The sequence below is a fragment of the Pseudoliparis swirei genome, chromosome 21 (genome assembly GCF_029220125.1).
Source record: "Pseudoliparis swirei isolate HS2019 ecotype Mariana Trench chromosome 21, NWPU_hadal_v1, whole genome shotgun sequence".
Lineage (NCBI taxonomy): Eukaryota > Metazoa > Chordata > Actinopteri > Perciformes > Liparidae > Pseudoliparis > Pseudoliparis swirei.
Window position 1 is genome coordinate 12001221 of NC_079408.1, and position 17485 is coordinate 12018705.

The 17485-nt window shown below is 48.9% G+C and overlaps 2 protein-coding genes across 4 annotated transcripts in view; one reads left to right on the forward strand and one right to left on the reverse strand.

The window, feature by feature from the left end:
* Positions 1-5819, forward strand: slc16a13 (solute carrier family 16 member 13). Its single transcript, XM_056443478.1, has 6 exons — positions 1-647; positions 2253-2518; positions 2942-3085; positions 3228-3487; positions 3588-4119; positions 4569-5819. The coding sequence occupies exons 2-6, from the start codon at positions 2272-2274 to the stop codon at positions 4805-4807; spliced, it is 1422 nt and encodes a 473-aa protein (XP_056299453.1). The 5' UTR covers positions 1-647; positions 2253-2271; the 3' UTR covers positions 4808-5819.
* The window catches only part of acap1 (ArfGAP with coiled-coil, ankyrin repeat and PH domains 1), a 23201-nt gene continuing 11531 nt past the window's right edge, over positions 5816-17485 (reverse strand). For 2 of the 3 annotated variants that reach the window (XR_008835272.1, XR_008835271.1), the window contains 17 exons: positions 17231-17275; positions 16414-16509; positions 13270-13344; positions 13033-13145; positions 12814-12865; positions 12615-12715; positions 12271-12382; positions 11921-12126; positions 11778-11847; positions 11564-11658; positions 9930-10123; positions 9585-9629; positions 9246-9421; positions 9009-9118; positions 7977-8087; positions 6640-7889; positions 6256-6345 (listed from right to left, as the gene is read on the reverse strand). Coding sequence is in view for 1 of the 3 variants with exons in the window: in XM_056443469.1 (XP_056299444.1) it covers positions 6248-6345; positions 7828-7889; positions 7977-8087; positions 9009-9118; positions 9246-9421; positions 9585-9629; positions 9930-10123; positions 11564-11658; positions 11778-11847; positions 11921-12126; positions 12271-12382; positions 12615-12715; positions 12814-12865; positions 13033-13145; positions 13270-13344; positions 16414-16509; positions 17231-17275 (1761 nt within the window). In the remaining 2 variants the exon portion in view is untranslated. Of the gene's footprint in view, positions 6346-6639; positions 7890-7976; positions 8088-9008; positions 9119-9245; positions 9422-9584; positions 9630-9929; positions 10124-11563; positions 11659-11777; positions 11848-11920; positions 12127-12270; positions 12383-12614; positions 12716-12813; positions 12866-13032; positions 13146-13269; positions 13345-16413; positions 16510-17230; positions 17276-17485 lie in introns of all 3 variants that reach the window. The other variant, XM_056443469.1, reaches the window with a different exon arrangement.

Sequence of the window (17485 nt, forward strand, 5' to 3'; positions counted from 1 at the left end):
TTTCAACAGTAAATATATTTATTGTTAATACTATAATCAATCTCTTTAATGCCAACAACACACCAAGGAGCGAGTACACAGGTGTTGAGTGAATAGCAATATATTTGTTGAGTGGACAACATTTTGTATTTAAAAACAAGTTACATTTTTTTGTTTACATATTTATTTGACAAAGAAAAACGTGTGTAATGTAAATTGTTAGTTACATTTTAGGGTGAAAATGAGAAAGGAGACACATCTGCCACATAACTATGAAACTAAACTTAATACTAAATGAAAGTGAACTTGTTGACAAATACAAAAAAACTTTAAAGGCTTTAAAACCATCACGAAACAGTTTGTTTTTAATGTTGAAGGACGACTAATGACTAACGACTTCTTATTAATGACTTACTACTGGCTGTACACCAGCCTGAGTTATTTACGACAACATGTGCGCGCCCCCGCGAGGACTGCGCGCGCGCACCTTTACCGCCCGTTGGTTCGTTATCCGCGCTGACAGTTGGACTTGTCCTCCGCGCCTCGCAGCTGATAACGCCGCCGACAGCCCGCTGTCCACCGCAGGGGAAGCCGCAGCCCGTGGGCCATGTGCCGCTCCGGGGACAGCTGACGGACCGAGGGCGAGTACCGGAGCTTTTATCCGCGAGGTAATTCCGGTTAAATTCCCCGAGGTGAACCGTCGTCGTTGCCTCACTCGCCTGCTCGCGACAGTCGAGGAGCAGTTAAAACACGTGATGGATACGCGTTATATATGTCGACCAGTGCGCACGCGCGGTGTGAAGCCCGACGTCGTTTACGTGGAGTTGTAATTGGAGAGGCCGCATGCACTGTTTCCGGTGCGCGTTCCCGCCGGTGAACCTGCTGGTGGGTAATTAAGGCGAACTACGAGTGGAGCTGCAGCTGTGTGGAGGAAAATCAGGGCGAGCACGCGCTCAGCTGGTGTGTCCATATTTTAGGCTCGTGTAATACATGTTTGGAAATTTTCTTTATAATAATAATGATAATAAATGACATTTTTATATTGCTTTTTGAAGCACTCAGACGCTTTATGGGAAACTAATTAATCAAATATTTATATGTGGATAAGTGGATGGGACTCACAGAAAAGAGTTTAGTTTCGCCTTTATTAAATCACTCAGTTAATAGTATTGGAACTATATTATTTAATTGTATCATCTTCAACCCTGACCAACTGGCAGCAGTTCAACCTAGAACACATATATATTTGATTAAATCAAAGTTAAATGTCACATGACCCGAGTGTGGAACCCCAGACTGGCCTACATACAACCTTCTTATTCATTATTTGATCCGAATGGAAGAACACAATAGAGACACGCAGTCTTCAAACAAAAACGAATCAAGTTTTAAGCAATTGTTGCATTTGCTGAAGTTTGAGTTGTACCTCTCACATGAGCGCACGTGTGTTTGAGAAAGCGAGAGGGTCAGATCACTGTGTTGCCACCTGCTGCTTTTGGCTCTCAGCCCAAAACTCCCATAAAAAAAGACTAAAACACGTGCAGAAACAACAAGTGAACCGTTCGCATCATCATTTATTGCAGTGCAGTGAACAGAAAGCAGCCGCGGGACAAGCAAAGGTATGCGCCAGTTGAGAGCACATGACAGGGGTGAGCCGCTCTCGGTAAGATCGGAGGCCCATGTGTGCAGGAAACGATATCGGATGACGAAATGCACACGAGAAAGTTTCCTCGAGATATTCTCGTAAAAAAGCAGATCCCAGAGGGTTCACCAGGGGCTCAGGTAGCTCAGGAACTTCAGGACTGTTTTACGTCTCTTCAAGTCATCTATTTGACGTATCTGCATGTGTACTTCATTGGATCATTGAAAACCACAGCCTAGAATAAATGGTTGAGCCAGGTCTCACCAGCGGACTCCCTGGAGACCCCGTCTCCTTGACAACCCCTTTAATCTGCAGACGGCCGCCGTCATCGTGGAAGTTGAGGAAGTGGCTTTCACTCTTGAACATGCCACTATTTCTTCATTCGAGCTCACCTCTCACCTACATCTGGTTCTCAGACGGAGGCCCACCTGTTAAGCCGAGTAACACTTATACGACTCAACCCGGGGACTCGATTGGCTCGTGGGAAAGTTAATCATTGTGGCGATTGACACCCACGAGAGGGTCAGAGGCCCGTTCTGCCGAGGTGATCATTTGCATTTACCTGAGGTCTGATAACTCGCTCGGGTCGCTCCCTTTCTTCTTCTCCTCTGCCCTCGCTCGGCTCCCACAGATCCATCGCTCCCGAAGACATGAGCGACGCCAAGCCCAAAGCGGAGGGTCAGAGCGACGAGGACGAGGAGGAGGAGGAGGAGGACGCCCCGGATGGAGGCTGGGGATGGGTGCTGGTCGGCGCCCTGTTCGTCAGCAACAGCCTCGTGTTCGGCCTGATGCGCAGCCTGGGGATCTTCTTCGTGGAGTTCGTCCAGTACTTCGAGGAGAGCGCCCAGGCCATCTCCTGGATCTCGTCCACGGGCCTGGCTACGCAGCAGTTCTTCAGTGAGTCCCTCTGAATAATAATGGCGACGGTTATTAATTGTTTTTTCATCGTTGAGCCGAAGCTGAGATCAGAAGCTAATCGTCTCACGCGAGAAGAGGTGGAACAAAAGAGATGCAGAGCGTTTAAGAGAGGGCTCCTCAATGTGTGAGCTATTCACAGATGCAACTCATTAACTCATTAACGAGCCCCAGCCGGTCACTCATTACACATTCTTGCCACACGACCCACAGAACTTGGAATTCAAATGTGCCAAATGTGTAAGTTTTGGGTCATCGATAAATATTTAATTCATTTTCATAGAAACGTGGCAGAGCGTCAAAGTGCCGGATCGGCAGAACACGACACGCTGTGTAGAGTGAGATGGTTTCAACAACCTGAAAGTGGAAATGTGTACATTGTGTGTGTGTGTGTGTGTGTTGCAGGTCTACTGGGCACCGCACTGTGTCATGCATACGATACCCGGGTGGTGGTGATGACGGGGGGCTGTCTGGCTGGACTCGGCTTCATCCTGGCCTCGCAGGCCACCAGCCTGGTGCACCTCTACCTCACCATGGGGGTCATCTCCGGTAAAGAAGACCCCAAAACATCCACGATAACCCGGTCAAAGGCCATCCCCCGTTCCCCTTTTGCGAATATCCACTTGGTAATGTCGGTAACTTCACCCGGTGAACTCCAGGTGCTCAACGTGACTCCTCCCCTCTCCTCCAGGGCTGGGCTGGGGGCTGGTCTTCACTCCCATGGTGGCGACGGTCATGGCTCACTTCACCCGCCGCCGCACCCTGGTGCTGGGGGTGGGCTTCTCGAGCATCGGCCTGTCGTCCTTCGCGTTCAACCCGCTCTTCCAGCTGCTGGTGGAGACGTACGCCTGGCGGGGGGCCCTCCTCATCCTGGGGGGCCTCAGCCTCAACATCGTGGCCTGCGGGGCTCTGATCCGCCCGCGGCGGCGCTCGAAAGCCCCGGAGAAGAAGGTAGGCCCGGATTCTCGACGCACGGCGGAGAAGTGGCCGTCGCGAGGGTGACGTCGGCGACGGTGAAGCTCAGCGTCTTCCTCTTCTCCTCGTCGCGCAGGTGGATTCGGAGAGCAGGTGGTCGTGCGCCGCCACGCTGCGGCGAATCTCCGCCCACCTGGAGCTGTCGCTGCTGGCGGACCGGCCGTACGTCGTCTACACGCTGGCCGTCACGCTCCTGAACGCCGGCTACTTCGTGCCTTATTTCCACCTGGTGGCCCACAGCCGCCAGGCCGGCTTCTCCGAGTACCAGGCCGCCTTCGTCATGTCCGCCGCCGGCGCCACGGACATCCTGGGCCGCGTGGCGTCGGGCTGGTTCTCGGACCTGGGTCACTTTCGGCTGATTCATCTGCTGACCCTGTGGACGGCCCTGACCGGGCTGTTCATCATGCTGCTGCCCGTGAGCTCCTTGTCCGGCTCCTACGGCGCGCTGATGGCGATCAGCCTCCTCTACGGCTTCTGCTCCGGGGCGCTGACCTCGCTGGTGTTCGCCGTGGTGCCGATGATTGTGGGCGTGGAGCGCATGATGGGCGCCCTCGGGCTGCTGCAGCTCATCGAGAGCAGCGGCGGACTCCTGGGGACTCCTCTGTCAGGTCGGTCACCACCGGGCAGCTCACAATGTCACGGCACCTCGCTTGATGCTGTTTTAAGGGGCCTAAATCAGTCCATAAACACAAGTTAACACACTGAAGCTAAAAAAGTGAATTATTAATCAAATACCTGTTTTCTTACTTCCTCTTTTGGTTTTTAAAATCTCTGAAATACACACTTAAAACACACCGATAGCCGGCTGTTTTAAAAACACCGTACTGTCTCTTTAACAATTGTCTTAGTGGAACTCAACGAGTGACTCAGTAACGTAAAGCGTTAAACACATGATACACACACACACACATCACTTCAGAGTAAAAGTTCTCGCCAGTTTTATTTGCACCTTTTTGTTTTTGATTTTCTCAGTTTTAGTGATTTCTCATATTTCCCACGCAACATCTTTATGCCTTTTGTCTTTATGCTTTTTTTTGTCACTGTATCTCGTCTCAAGGGTTGCTGAAGGACATCACGGGCAACTACACGGCTTCCTTCGTGGTCTCGGGCGGTTTCGTCGTCCTCGCCACTCTGACCATGAGCACTCTGCCTCACTACTTCTCCTGCAAAGAGCCGAGGAGACGGTCGCCGGATAACAAAGATAAGGGTTCCCCTCCAGAGCTGGAACAGATGCACAGCTCGCCTCCTGCCACGGAGGAGTTAATGAAGCACCCAGTAAGCCCAGAGAATGTGTAAGTCAAGGATTCAACAGCCTCCGCTGATACTCCGCCGTCAACACGCTGCTCCACACGTCGCTGGATGACTCCGAGATCCAGACCCAAAGAAGAAAGGAGCTCATGAAGCTCCACAGCCCGACCTCAGAGTAATGTGCAGGGTGGCACCTTCTGCCCAAAGGAAGAGCTTTACATGTCGGATGGAAAGGAAATACTTTAGTTTATCATTAAGGCCGTCACGTTTCTACAAAATATAGCACATCCATAATTGATCTTCACTATCATTAGAATATGTACTATATTATTTGAATGAGTATTAACTGACTATTGCGCCCCCCTCCAGTGTTTGTATGTGCATCTCCAATTACCCGAGTACACGAGCCAGTATTATTTGTAAAGAGCTCCTCAGGTAATGAAGCAGGACTTGAGTCATGAGTCTTTTATAACATATTGCGCTCATTGGCGTTTATTCCAAAACGTCTAACTGTCTTATTGTTTGGTTTTTACAGTCCAGCGTAATTTGTGCATCTGGATTTATGACTTAAGAAAATGAATGTTTTAATTAACAGCTCCCCGGTGGCTCTGAGCTGCAGAAGCCAGCAACGTTTCTCAGGACTTTGACTTTCAATCGGTGTCTTTTGTTAAGTTGTGTTGCCACAGACTTCTTACTGAAGTGTATTTTCAGATCACACAATCATTGCCTTGCTTCAGGCCTTTGTACTTTTTTAGAAACGATAAACTTGTGTTTGTAAGTCAAATATTTGCCTTTGACACGAGCGTTGCAGGACGGAGACACCTGGGTCACTGCAACCTGGAACGATGCAAAACACATGGGGCTTAAGTAAATGACCCAGAATGCAACAATTAGATATTTTGTATTAAAAAGGTAATGTATTTGGTTTGAATGAGTCTTTAAACACATCCGGCAGGTCTTCTGAAGTCACAGCGCCCTCTGCTGGAGACGTGCCCTCAGGACAGCACACAGGCTCCATTGTTAAGATAATGAAACTTAATTAAACACTTTCATGAATGCTTTTGCATCGCGGTTTATTTGATCATGATACAAATCTCGAGTACCTCCACACAGTTTAACAAACGTCCCCAAAAAAGGTGGAAAACTGCACATTACAATTTGATGGAAGAGTTCACTTAATCTTTGCAACAATTATGTCCATTTAAAAAATAAAAAGCCATTTTTAGAGAAAGAAAAAAAATCAGCAACAGATTCGCAACATATCATTAAGACATCTTGGCAGAGTCACGTGAGCCTCTGCTGCACGGAGATGCCGCTCCCATGAAGCTGCCCAGTGTTCGCACAAAGCCTTCACTGTCGGGGCGTTCGCCAACACCAGCTGAGCGAGGCGCGAGCACGTGGCAGGTCAGATGTGTGCGCGTGTCGGATCCTAGAAGCGCTTTACACACGCGGTGGAAGGTGTGCACGTGGGGGGGTACATGTGGCCCGTTAGGTTTTGGGGTCGGCGCTGCGGCGCTTGAGCTTCTCCGGGTTGTTTGAAGCCATGTGTGAAAAGTCTCTGAAGATGTCGTGGTAGGTTTCATCACCTGTGAGGAAGATCAGAGCAGAAGACGCCATGAGCCCGACAGTTTTATACGCGTGTCCACAAGGGTCAAACGTTTCTCAAATCAACGCCATCCCCTCCCGACTTTAAATTATTGGCTCGCTTCCAATGAAGCGCAGCTGCGTCCGAGCCACGTCACTCTGGAGAGGACACGCTCAGTAATGGTCGAACTATTTCCTGAACACATTTAGAGTTGCAGCCCTAGAAGCGAGAGGCATGCAGTTGAACAAATAAACATGCACACACACACGCATCGGGGCATGCACATGCACTTTACCTCTTAGTCTGCAGCAGGTGGCACACTGCACAAGCAGTTGAGACCAGCTGGACATCTCAGCGGGCAGAAGGCAACATGAGTGCACACAACAAAAGACACACACACGTGATAAGCACGTCAAATACTGACCAGCAGTTTGTTTCAAGCAGACAACAAGCGTCACGTTTCCATTCCTTCATGAGTGAAAACGTGATTGAAAACAGCTGACGTAAGAACTTTTTTTTAAAAAGAGACAAAATGAGCCCTGATGGCCACTTTAGGGACAATCATGAAAGAATGGACTTTGTAGCTGGACAAGGAGCCAAATGACGAAACGCAAACAAAACCCGCCGTCGGCCTGAAGCTGGAGAGCTGCAGCTCGACGCTCTGAGCTTCTGATGAATTCAAACGACTAAAACATAAACAAGAGTTCAAACTATTCACGGAATAGCGAGATAAAACCAGACATTTAGCTTCCATAACCGGACTGGAAAAACAACCCGGCCAGTACACACACGCGCGAACACAATAAAACCTCTGAAGCCAGAAAACACTGGACATACCGTGTATACAAAATACTCCAAATATAAAAAAATAGGCCTGATGCAAGTCTGTAATATACATAAACCTCAGGTACAATGTTGGAGGTGCAGCGGTGTGTTGACGCGGTGTTCAGAGTGTGTGTGTGTGTGTGTGTTTCAAAGTGCAGCATGATGTGCGTTAGTGATTCAAAGTGCAACGTGAACTTTAGCTCCACACGACGTTCTCCCGTCTTCACTGATGCAATCAATCGGTTCTCGCTCGTGACCTCGAGACTCCGCCTCCAGACGGCCGCACGCCGTGTTCTGGTTATCATCTCTCAGTGAAGGCAATTCTCCTTTTTGGGGTTTCTGTGTGATGATGCACGTTTCCTAGAGTGACACGGCTCCAGGAGGCCGGGGTCATTTATCTACAGGCGCTGCAGGTGACCACGGCGTGACGCTGCAGAGCCAGTGGATCCTGACGCCGCACCACTTGACAAAAAACACCAAAAAAACCCCGTCTCATTCCAGTCTCGCTGCCCGGGGCTCTTTTCTACCCCCCACTAATCGTTTTGCCCCCCCAGAGCCCAGCCGCTTATGTGGTTCTTGAGAGCCAGGAGGCTCTTCCTGGTGTGGGCCCGCCCTCCTCCGGTTACGACACCCTCTGACCCCTGCCCCCCCGATTGACCTGATTGGCCAAACGCTCCATCCATCTCCCGCATCTCCTTGTTCATTTTGGCGATCCGCAGCCTGAAAGAAAAGAGGAGAGGATCCGTCAAGAAAAGCCGGATTACATAATCAGGCCTTTTGTTTTGTTTTCTCGCCGTAAATACTCACAAAGTGACGATGTCAGCGTTGGCGGTGTCCACGGCGATAGTGATGGGGTCTTTGTGGGTCTTGTCTTTGGCGTTGTAGTCGGCCCCTCGCTTCAAGAAGAGACACACCAGCCTGGGAAAGCAGAGCGATAAAGTGTGTGTGTGAGTGTGTGTGTGTGTGTGTGTGTGTGTGTGTGTGTGTGCATCCCTTATAAACACAAAATCTGACCACCTGACAGCCAGTTAACCCCCTGCTTCCCTTCGTGTGTCTTTTAATTCACCAAGTCAAACTTTAGACCTGCATAACATTAACAGGTGACTAGGTACACGTTGAGTAATTCATATCATAAAAGGAAAGATGAGGACAGCGACAATGTGACAAGAAAATATTGAGACAAGACGGCCTTCTACAGTTTGTATTATTATAATACAAGTTAATTATTTTCAATGAAATCACATACACAGCCACGCAACTTCTCCAGTGGATTAATTACATAAAGACGATATTTGTTTGCGTTTCAAGTTTTCTGATATTTCTGTATTTAGGAGAAATCTCCAGCCACAAATAGATAATGTTGTAGAATATACATCTAACTGTGTATTGTGGATGTATTCTCTCCTTTAGGCCGCACGATGACAAAAACAGGCCTCAAAGTTCACTTGCAGGAAAAAATCTAATGTTTTTTTGCCCGTAGTGTCTGGCCTTAAATAGAAACACTACGATGACGACGTTTTTATTTTTTCATGCATGTGACAGTTAAACTCTTTCGACACATTTTCCAAATGTTTGCGGTTCTTACGGAAGAGGAAATGAAGAAGAGTGAGAGCATGAAGTACCTGTGGCTCTTTTAGTTTGTGTAACAATTTGATCAAAGGGGGAGGAGTCTTGTTCTCTTGAATGTACTCTAAAAATAGAACTTCCTCTTGATTTTGAATGATAGATCGCGATCCAATGCTCCTCTAATCCGTCCCAGACGAGGGATAGACTTCTAGATAAGCAGCTACAAAGCAGCATTTTTAATGAAGTGTGTGTGTGTGTGTGTGTGTGTCCTACCCGGTGTGACCCAGGATGGTGGCGTGGTGAAGCGGTCCTCTCCCATTGCTGTCGGTCTGGTTGATATTGGCGCTGTTCTGCAGCAGGAACTCGCAGGCTGCCAGCGCATTCTGGACCGGGGAAACAGGAAACGCGTGAGCTCACACACGACCTACACAACGTGAGCCTCGCCACGTGTACGAAAAGGAGAGGTCAAGAGGTCAAAACCCTCCAAATCCAGTGCGATGCCCCCCTCACCGATGACACCGCCTGTATCAGCGGCGTGCTGGACTCCTCGGCCGCGTTGACCCAGTTGACGCTGGCGCCGTGGGCCAGAGCGTCGGTCATGACGGGGAAGTTCTGCAGGGCCGCCGAGCGGTACAACAACGCACCGGGGTGCAGCCCGCTCAGATCCTCTTCCTCTTCGTCCACGTCTGAGGAGATGAGGAGAGGGGGGAGGGTTAACTTTTCTTCGTCAAACTGAAGACTCGACACATCTTATTGATTTTTTAAATTAGTTTTCTTCATGAAGACTTAATAAAATGAGCTCCTGGGAGTCCGTGATGAACACATTGCACAAGACCTTGTTTATCTCACCTTTGTGTGCATTGTTCTTTTGGACAAGGTCACTGGGGCTCAGTCCTGGGGGGGGGGGGGAGAGAGAGAGAGAGAGAGAGATAAAGAGAGAGAAAGACACGATTACTGGTTTATCCTGCTGACTGCAACAGTGCCACACACACAATACAGCTGACTAGGCCCTGAGTATTATCAACTTTAGCTGAATCACCAACTTTGGGGATTGAGTGTGTGTGTGTGTGTGTGTGTGTGTGTGTGTTGAAACCAGCAGGAGTATGAAGAGGGACGAACTACTCGACAACAAAGCACGCAACCAGCTAGATGATGGGTTCTTTAGGAGTCTGGCTCCAGCCTCTCGGCGCTGACCTGTTCCCCGGGCCAGAGTGGCTCTGTTGGGTTTGGGTTTGAGCGCCGGCCGCTGCCCGGTCCGGTCCTGCGCGTCGGTTCGGTTCCTCCTGTCGCTGGATCGCCTCACCACCGGGTTCCTGCCGGTCTCGAGCAGCTTGTGGATGAACTTCTTCTCAACGTACTTTGATCTGATCCACGACTCCTTGTTTCCTCTGGAGGGGCAGAAACGACAGAGCAGAGAGGAAGAGAAGAACCGGACGGGAGGGGACTCAGATTTCTTCATTCTTCTTTCACGCATTCGTAAATAATAAATCAAAGCAGACATGCAGGGCCGTATGTGTCGACGTGTTTCTGGTTGGACTTGTTCTCAACTCGACTCCGCAGCTCATCGTGCAGCTGAGAGACAAGAATGCTTCACACAGGCCTCCCGAGGCGCGCAGCGTCTTTTAATTAAGTCATCAATTCTGTTAAAAAGAGCTCCATTTAGTGCCTCCTCTCGTCACCATTTAATTACAGCACACACGCAGGACGAGCCCCGCTTATGAATACCAATGAACTGCATGCTCATCCGCTGTGTTGTGAAGGAGTTTGAGTCGTCAGTATGTCCTGGACAAAGAGAACAGGAAGTCAAAGAATAGGTCGAGAGAGAGTTGTGTGCCGCCGATGTATTCATCTGTAAATCCACAAATATCTTTGCAGACTGTACTATTTAAACACGCAGAGAGGCAGAATTAAACCGTCATGCAATGACATGAATATGACAGCAGGAGGAGATGAAGAGTCTTCTTTTTTTATTTATAACGATTTATGAGTCACGCTGGATCAACAGCTTCATGAAAGAGGCCGGAGAGTCTTTATCGTGAGGACGTGAAGTTCCCTGGAAGGAAGGTTGGTCGCTCAGGTGCGTACTGTTGTCAGATGATGAAGGACCAAATATGACTCATTAGGAAACAGGCAAAGTACTTAAATAATAACACACGGGGGAAAAAATGTTAAAGTGTAAACATCCATAAACATATTATTAATCGTGTCTTTCACAACCAGGATCAATTTGTTCCTTTTTAGGAGATGTGTCGTTCCCTCATCAAGACCTTCCGGCTCTCTGGCTTCGATGCGTTGGGCCTTAGATATTCCTCGTCGTCATGCCACGCATTTCATTTCAACAAACCAAGACGGCCGGTATGAGGAAGTGGAGACGATGCGACGGATCAGAATGCTAATTGAACGGATGTCAATCAAACACTTTTTCTTCTGATCTTTTGTCATACTCTGAGACATGCCTTCATTTAGAGGCATTTCTTTAGGGAAATCCATTTCAAAGGAATGTGAAAAGTAAAAAAACATTTTGTGCGTTTTCTTTACATTGTGGCTCTTTGTTTGATTCCCAGATTAATCAGTTTAGTGTCTTTAAACTTAAAGAATATATTATTGGACTCCCACGACATCAGGAGACACGTCACAACCAGACCGGGTCCATCGTTTCCCCGACGGCGTCTTTTTGAGAGACGACCTGGTTTCTAAAATAAACTCACTGCTGAACAAATGAAGCCAAGAGCCAACGCTGAGAGAGCCCTGATGACATCACCGGTGTCACACTCCCCCAGAGCCAGATGAGACGCAGCACTCGCGTCTATGCGTGGGTCACTCTGTACCTGGGGCTGGAGGGGTGGGGCTTCTTGATGGTGATCTCATCGATCCGAGCCTCGTAGATCCGGTTGATGACCGTGTTTCCCAATTCACACATCAACTAAAAAGGACGAGGAATACCGTCATATATTTCAGTGCCAGGGGCGCCGAGTCAAAGTCGACGTATTATTCATTTCATATTGGTGTTGTGTAGCTGCTGCAGGTCAAACGTTACGTCACCTTGATGAGCTCCGGCTCCCAGGAGTCGAGAGTGAGGGAGCGCACTTTGGAGAAATGGACTCCCAGGCTCCTGTTAAGTGGAGGAAACCATTACAGCTAAGGTTTCAAGGCAAGTGTGTGTGTGTGTGTGTGTGTGTGTGTACCTGTGTATTCCCGAGCAGACGATACAAAGTGTGATGCCCAGGTTGATCGAGGCCCAGTCAGGACCGAGCTCCCCGCAGTCGCAGCAGTGCTTGTTCCCTGGGATCGCTTGGACCTCCTCCAGGGCCTTGCAGCTCGTGCTATCCTGATCCCCTCCTCCCCCCCCTCCCCCCAGACTGTTCAGAGATACCGAGCTGCAGCGCTGTCTCTGATGAACACACACACACACACACACGAGCGAATGAGAAGACAAACAAAGGCGCACACAACTTCCTCTGTATCTGCTCGGATTAAACTCCCACGGAAAAGATGCAGGTATGACGTGTGTGTGTGTGTGTGTGTGCTCGCTCACTAGGCTGTGTGGGTCCTCTCTGTGCTCCTGAAAGGCTGAGGCGATGCTGTTTTGGACGGCACTGATCCACGCCTGCTGCTGCCTCTCAGAGTCGGCCTGCAACAAACAACACCTGCACAAACACGCGAGAAATGGACGCTCTCCTCGCCACGATTAAATTCACCGCCGCCGCTTGAATACACGTACGCGTCCACACACACACACACACACACACACACACACACACACACACACACACACACACACACACACACACACACACACACACACACACACACACACACACACACACACACACACACACACACACACACACACACACACACACACACACACACACACACTTTGACGGGGAGACCACTTCAAAGCAGAAGCGTCTCTCGTTGTCGGCGCTGGGCTTCACGGTGCAGAGACGCAGGTCCTCCACCACGGCCGTCGGCTGGTCCTGAGAGACACGCAGGTCAGAAGACCACGCATGGTGTATGCACACGTGTGTGTGTGTGTCCTTTATTTGGCTGTTCGAGACATTTATCTCAAATATACCTTGAATCTCTTCTGATACACCAGCTGACTTTTCTGAATCGAAAACCAACGCCTGGAGGGAGAAGATCAAATGGTCATGGAGTCGAGGATTAAGTCTTTGGAAAGGAGACACACACACACACACACACACACACTATTTTCCAACACAGTGGACATGCGAGTCCTTTTAGTGCGACGTGTGGAGGGAGAGAAGCACAAAGCCTGTGGGTGAACTCGTACCTGCTCCAGGTCTTGAAGGCGTTGCTGGCTCTCTTGTAGAGGTATCCCTCCATGGCGATCCCATTGGCTGAGTCAGCGTTGAAATCCATGATCGAGTCGTCATAGGACACGTCCTGGGAATATTAAAAACAAGTAACTTATTGGAAATTAAAATGAGCGTTAATGGGCTATTACTGTATTTTAATTGTGGGTTTAAAAAAAAGCAGCATCCATGAGACATGTTAAACGATGCGTTACCTTCTTCTTGATCGCAGCATGTCTCTGCTCCATGTCCCTCTTCTCACGGGCAGAATTTAGGATAAACTGAGTTTGCTATTGAGACAGACCCAAATATTGATTATTAAATGATGGGCATTAGTGCGCTCATAACAGAGCTCTTAGGGTATAATATATTAAATTCGCCGAAACATTTATCGATTTGCCGTTTTTTTACTCAGCAAAGTGGAACAGGTTAATCAGCAGGCTGCTCGTCCACAATGGGGCTTAAAGACACAGTTTAATATTCATAACACGTTAACCCGATGGAGACAACGTCTGGAAAGCCTCTGATAAATTGAAAATGTAGATTTTATGGCATTTGGTAAGGCTAACGTTTGGTTTGTGTTTTATATAGAAAGTCAATTTAAATAAAAGCTGTAAAAAGTATAATTGCATGAATTCTGATATATGTACATGTATCTATGTATTTATATTAGTACCTTTTCTGTCTATTTACTGAACTCCAGGACTGCTTTCCCTTTCCTCTATCCGGAGTCAGACTGAAGAGCACCGCTGGTAGTTTCCCTCCTCGATCAGTTTGTCGCAATACACATGCAGCACGTCACATGCAGCACGTCACATGCAGCACGCCACATGCAGCACAGCACATGCAGCACGTCACATGCTGTACGCCACATGCTGTACGCCACATGCAGCACGTCACATGCAGCACGCCACATGCAGCACGTCACATGCAGCACGCCACATGCAGCACGCCACATGCAGCACGTCACATGCAGCACGTCACATGCTGTACGCCACATGCTGTACGCCACATGCAGCACGTCACATGCAGCACGCCACATGCAGCACGTCACATGCAGCACGCCACATGCAGCACGTCACATGCAGCACGCCACATGCAGCACGCCACATGCAGCACGTCACATGCAGCACGTCACATGCTGTACGCCACATGCAGCACGCCACATGCAGCACGCCACATGCAGCACGCCACATGCAGCACGACCCATGCAGCACGCCCCATGCAGCATGTCACATGCAGCACGCCCCATGCAGCACGTCACATGCAGCACGCCACATGCAGCACGTCACATGCAGCACGTCACATGCAGCACGCCCCATGCAGCATGTCACATGCAGCACGCCCCATGCAGCACGTCACATGCAGCACACCCCATGCAGTACGCCACATGCAGCACGCCCCATGCAGTACGCCCCATGCAGCACGCCCCATGCAGTATGTCACATGCAGCACGCCCCATGCAGTATGCCACATGCAGCACGCCCCATGCAGCACGCCACATGCAGTACGCCACATGCAGCACGCCACATGCAGCACGTCACATTCAGCACGTCACATGCAGCACGTCACATGCAGCACGCCACATGCAGCACGCCACATGCAGCACGCCACATGCAGCACGTCACATGCAGCACGCCACATGCAGCACGCCACATGCAGCACGTCACATGCAGCACGTCACATGCAGCACGCCACATGCAGCACGCCACATGCAGCACGTCACATGCAGCACGCCACATGCAGCACGTCACATGCAGCACGCCACATGCAGTACACCACATGCAGCACGCCACATGCAGCACACCCCATGCAACATGTCCCATGCCGCACGCCACATGCAGCACGCCCCATGCATCATGCCCCATGCAGTACACCACATGCAGCACGCCCCATGCAACATGTCCCATGCCGCACGCCACATGCAGCACACACCATGCAGCACGCTACATGCAGCACGCTACATACAGCACACCCCATGCCGCACGCCACATGCATCATGCCCCATGCCACACGCCACATGCATCACGCCACATGCAGCACACCCCATGCAGCACGCCCCATGCAGTATGCCACATGCAGTATGCCAACAATACCAGTCTTACTGCACGCACCCAGGTGCAATGTTACGACAAGTAGTGTGTCCCAGTTTCATGCTCACTGCATGCATCAGACACTGCAGGGCGTACGAGAAAGGAAAAAGAAAGAGAGTGTGTCTCTCATCTACTTGTTCTTGTTCCCATCGTTTACTCTCGAAACAGGAAGTGAAGAGCGAGGGTCGGACATTAAACGCAGACAAATGTGAAATCCTTTTAATTGAGCAGAAACACAATAATCCTGCTGATGTTCAAGGTCGACGGTGTAAAACGTTTGTGTAGAGTTTGGAAAGACAAAGAACAGGAACACACACACACACACACAATTTCCTGCTGTTGCTCACTTTTTCCTGTAATGATGAAAGTGTGATGTCATCTTGTGTGACTCCTAGAAAGATGCCAAGAACTCACCGGACTAAAGCCGGGGTCTTTAGTGTAATAGCTGCCATGTGGTTTGTTGTACACAAATATGTTTTAGTTCACATGCAACATGATTTATACATCTATTAAAGCTGGAATTAATATTTCGAATCATCGTAAAGAGTATTTTCAATGTTTGTATCAGTTCTCTTTCACTGGCCCACTCCAGACCTTTTTCACAGGAGACATTTTGGAGGAGGAAAAGCACAGGCGTAATTAATAACAGTGATGATAGCTGCATTCCATGTAGGGGAGGCTGGTGCACTGGGTCACCATCACTGTAATCTATTCCACCTGTGCCTTCCCTACTGTGATGAGGCAAAACACGTCTGCTGTATAAGGTCCATGGAAGCTAAGAGACCTGGAAGGGAGGAGGCAAACTATCCAACATTTCTCATCAAAGAGAAAAGTCCCCCCGAAAAAAGAAGCCAAATTGCGTGTTGGTAAACTTTTTCTTCCTTCCAAGCTCATCAACTTGAATTACGCAACCTCTGCATCCGCGTATGAAACAAACCATTCCAGCGTTGCTCTCCAGTAGTCCAGGCTCCACAGGGCTCGAGGAATATTGTCTAATAAGGTCAAAAGCTTCTAAAGGGACCTCGTGGCCGGGCTGTTATTTTAATTGCTTCAATACACTCGACGATGAACGTCAACATTTCCATGACAACCGGGCAATTTTCATCCGCCCGATTTATTTTGGGAAATGTGCTTAATCTCGTTTTCCTGCCAAGCCGTTTATCATTTAGTTAAGATCGGTGCAGAGCCCGTTATCAACCGAGATGTTGTTAGCGCACATGATTGCACCGGTAGAAAACGAGCAGTCGGGCCTTAATGAGCAATTACCTCTTCATTCAACTTTCGTCGGTACTCATCCAGTTCGGAGAGAGACTGGTGGCCATGTTGGAAGAGCTGAGCCTGGGCCTCCATCAGCGACAACATCTGACAGGAAGCACGAGGAACGGATTTCAGAAAGCTTCCGACAGGCGTACATTTCATTTACAGACGTCGACCTCCACGTTTGGACAAAAGGCAACAACATGCAGAACTAGAATGGGCACTCGGTAGAGCGCATACCTTCGCATATCACAAGATTGGGCATTGAATTATGAACATTTTGGCATTAGTTGCATGCCAATTGGACACAAATGTATCGTGCTATGGTAAAAAAAAGATTTTGACCTTTACATGACCTTGACCTTTGACCCGATTGATCCCAAAATCTAATCAAATGGTCCCCGGATAATAACCAATCATCCCACTAAATTCCATGTGATTCAAGAAGATTTGACCTGTTCATGACCTTTGACCTTGACCTTTGACCCGATCGATCCCAAAATCTAATCAACTGGTCCCCGGATAATAAACAATCATCCCACCAAATTTCATGCGATTCGGTTCAATACTTTTTGAGTTCTGTGAAAGATTTTGACCTGTTCATGACCTTTGACCTTGACTTTTGATCCGATCGATCCCAAAATCTAATCAACTGGTCCCCGGATAATAAACAATCATCCCACCAAATTTCATGCGATTCGGTTCAATACTTTTTGAGTTTTGCGAATAACACGCATACAAATAAATAAATAAATAAATACACGACGATCAAAACATAACCTTCCGGCATTTTCAATGCGAAGGTAATAAGTCAACGTGAACTCACCGCCATCAGGATGTCGGTCTTCTTCTTGGCCTCGATGACGTTAATCTGGAACAGAAAAGGAAGCAGTGGTTTGAAGACGGTGCTCGTGTTTCCAGAACTAGAAACTCATTGGCCGGTTGAGGTTCAGGGAGTCACGGCCACCGGAAAAGCTCTAAAACCTGTTATCATCAGAACAGCTAAAGCCCGACTATAATTAGACGTGCCGCTGTGGGTCTTGTCCAGGCGGTTTTTGGGTACCAGATTATGTGGTTTTGC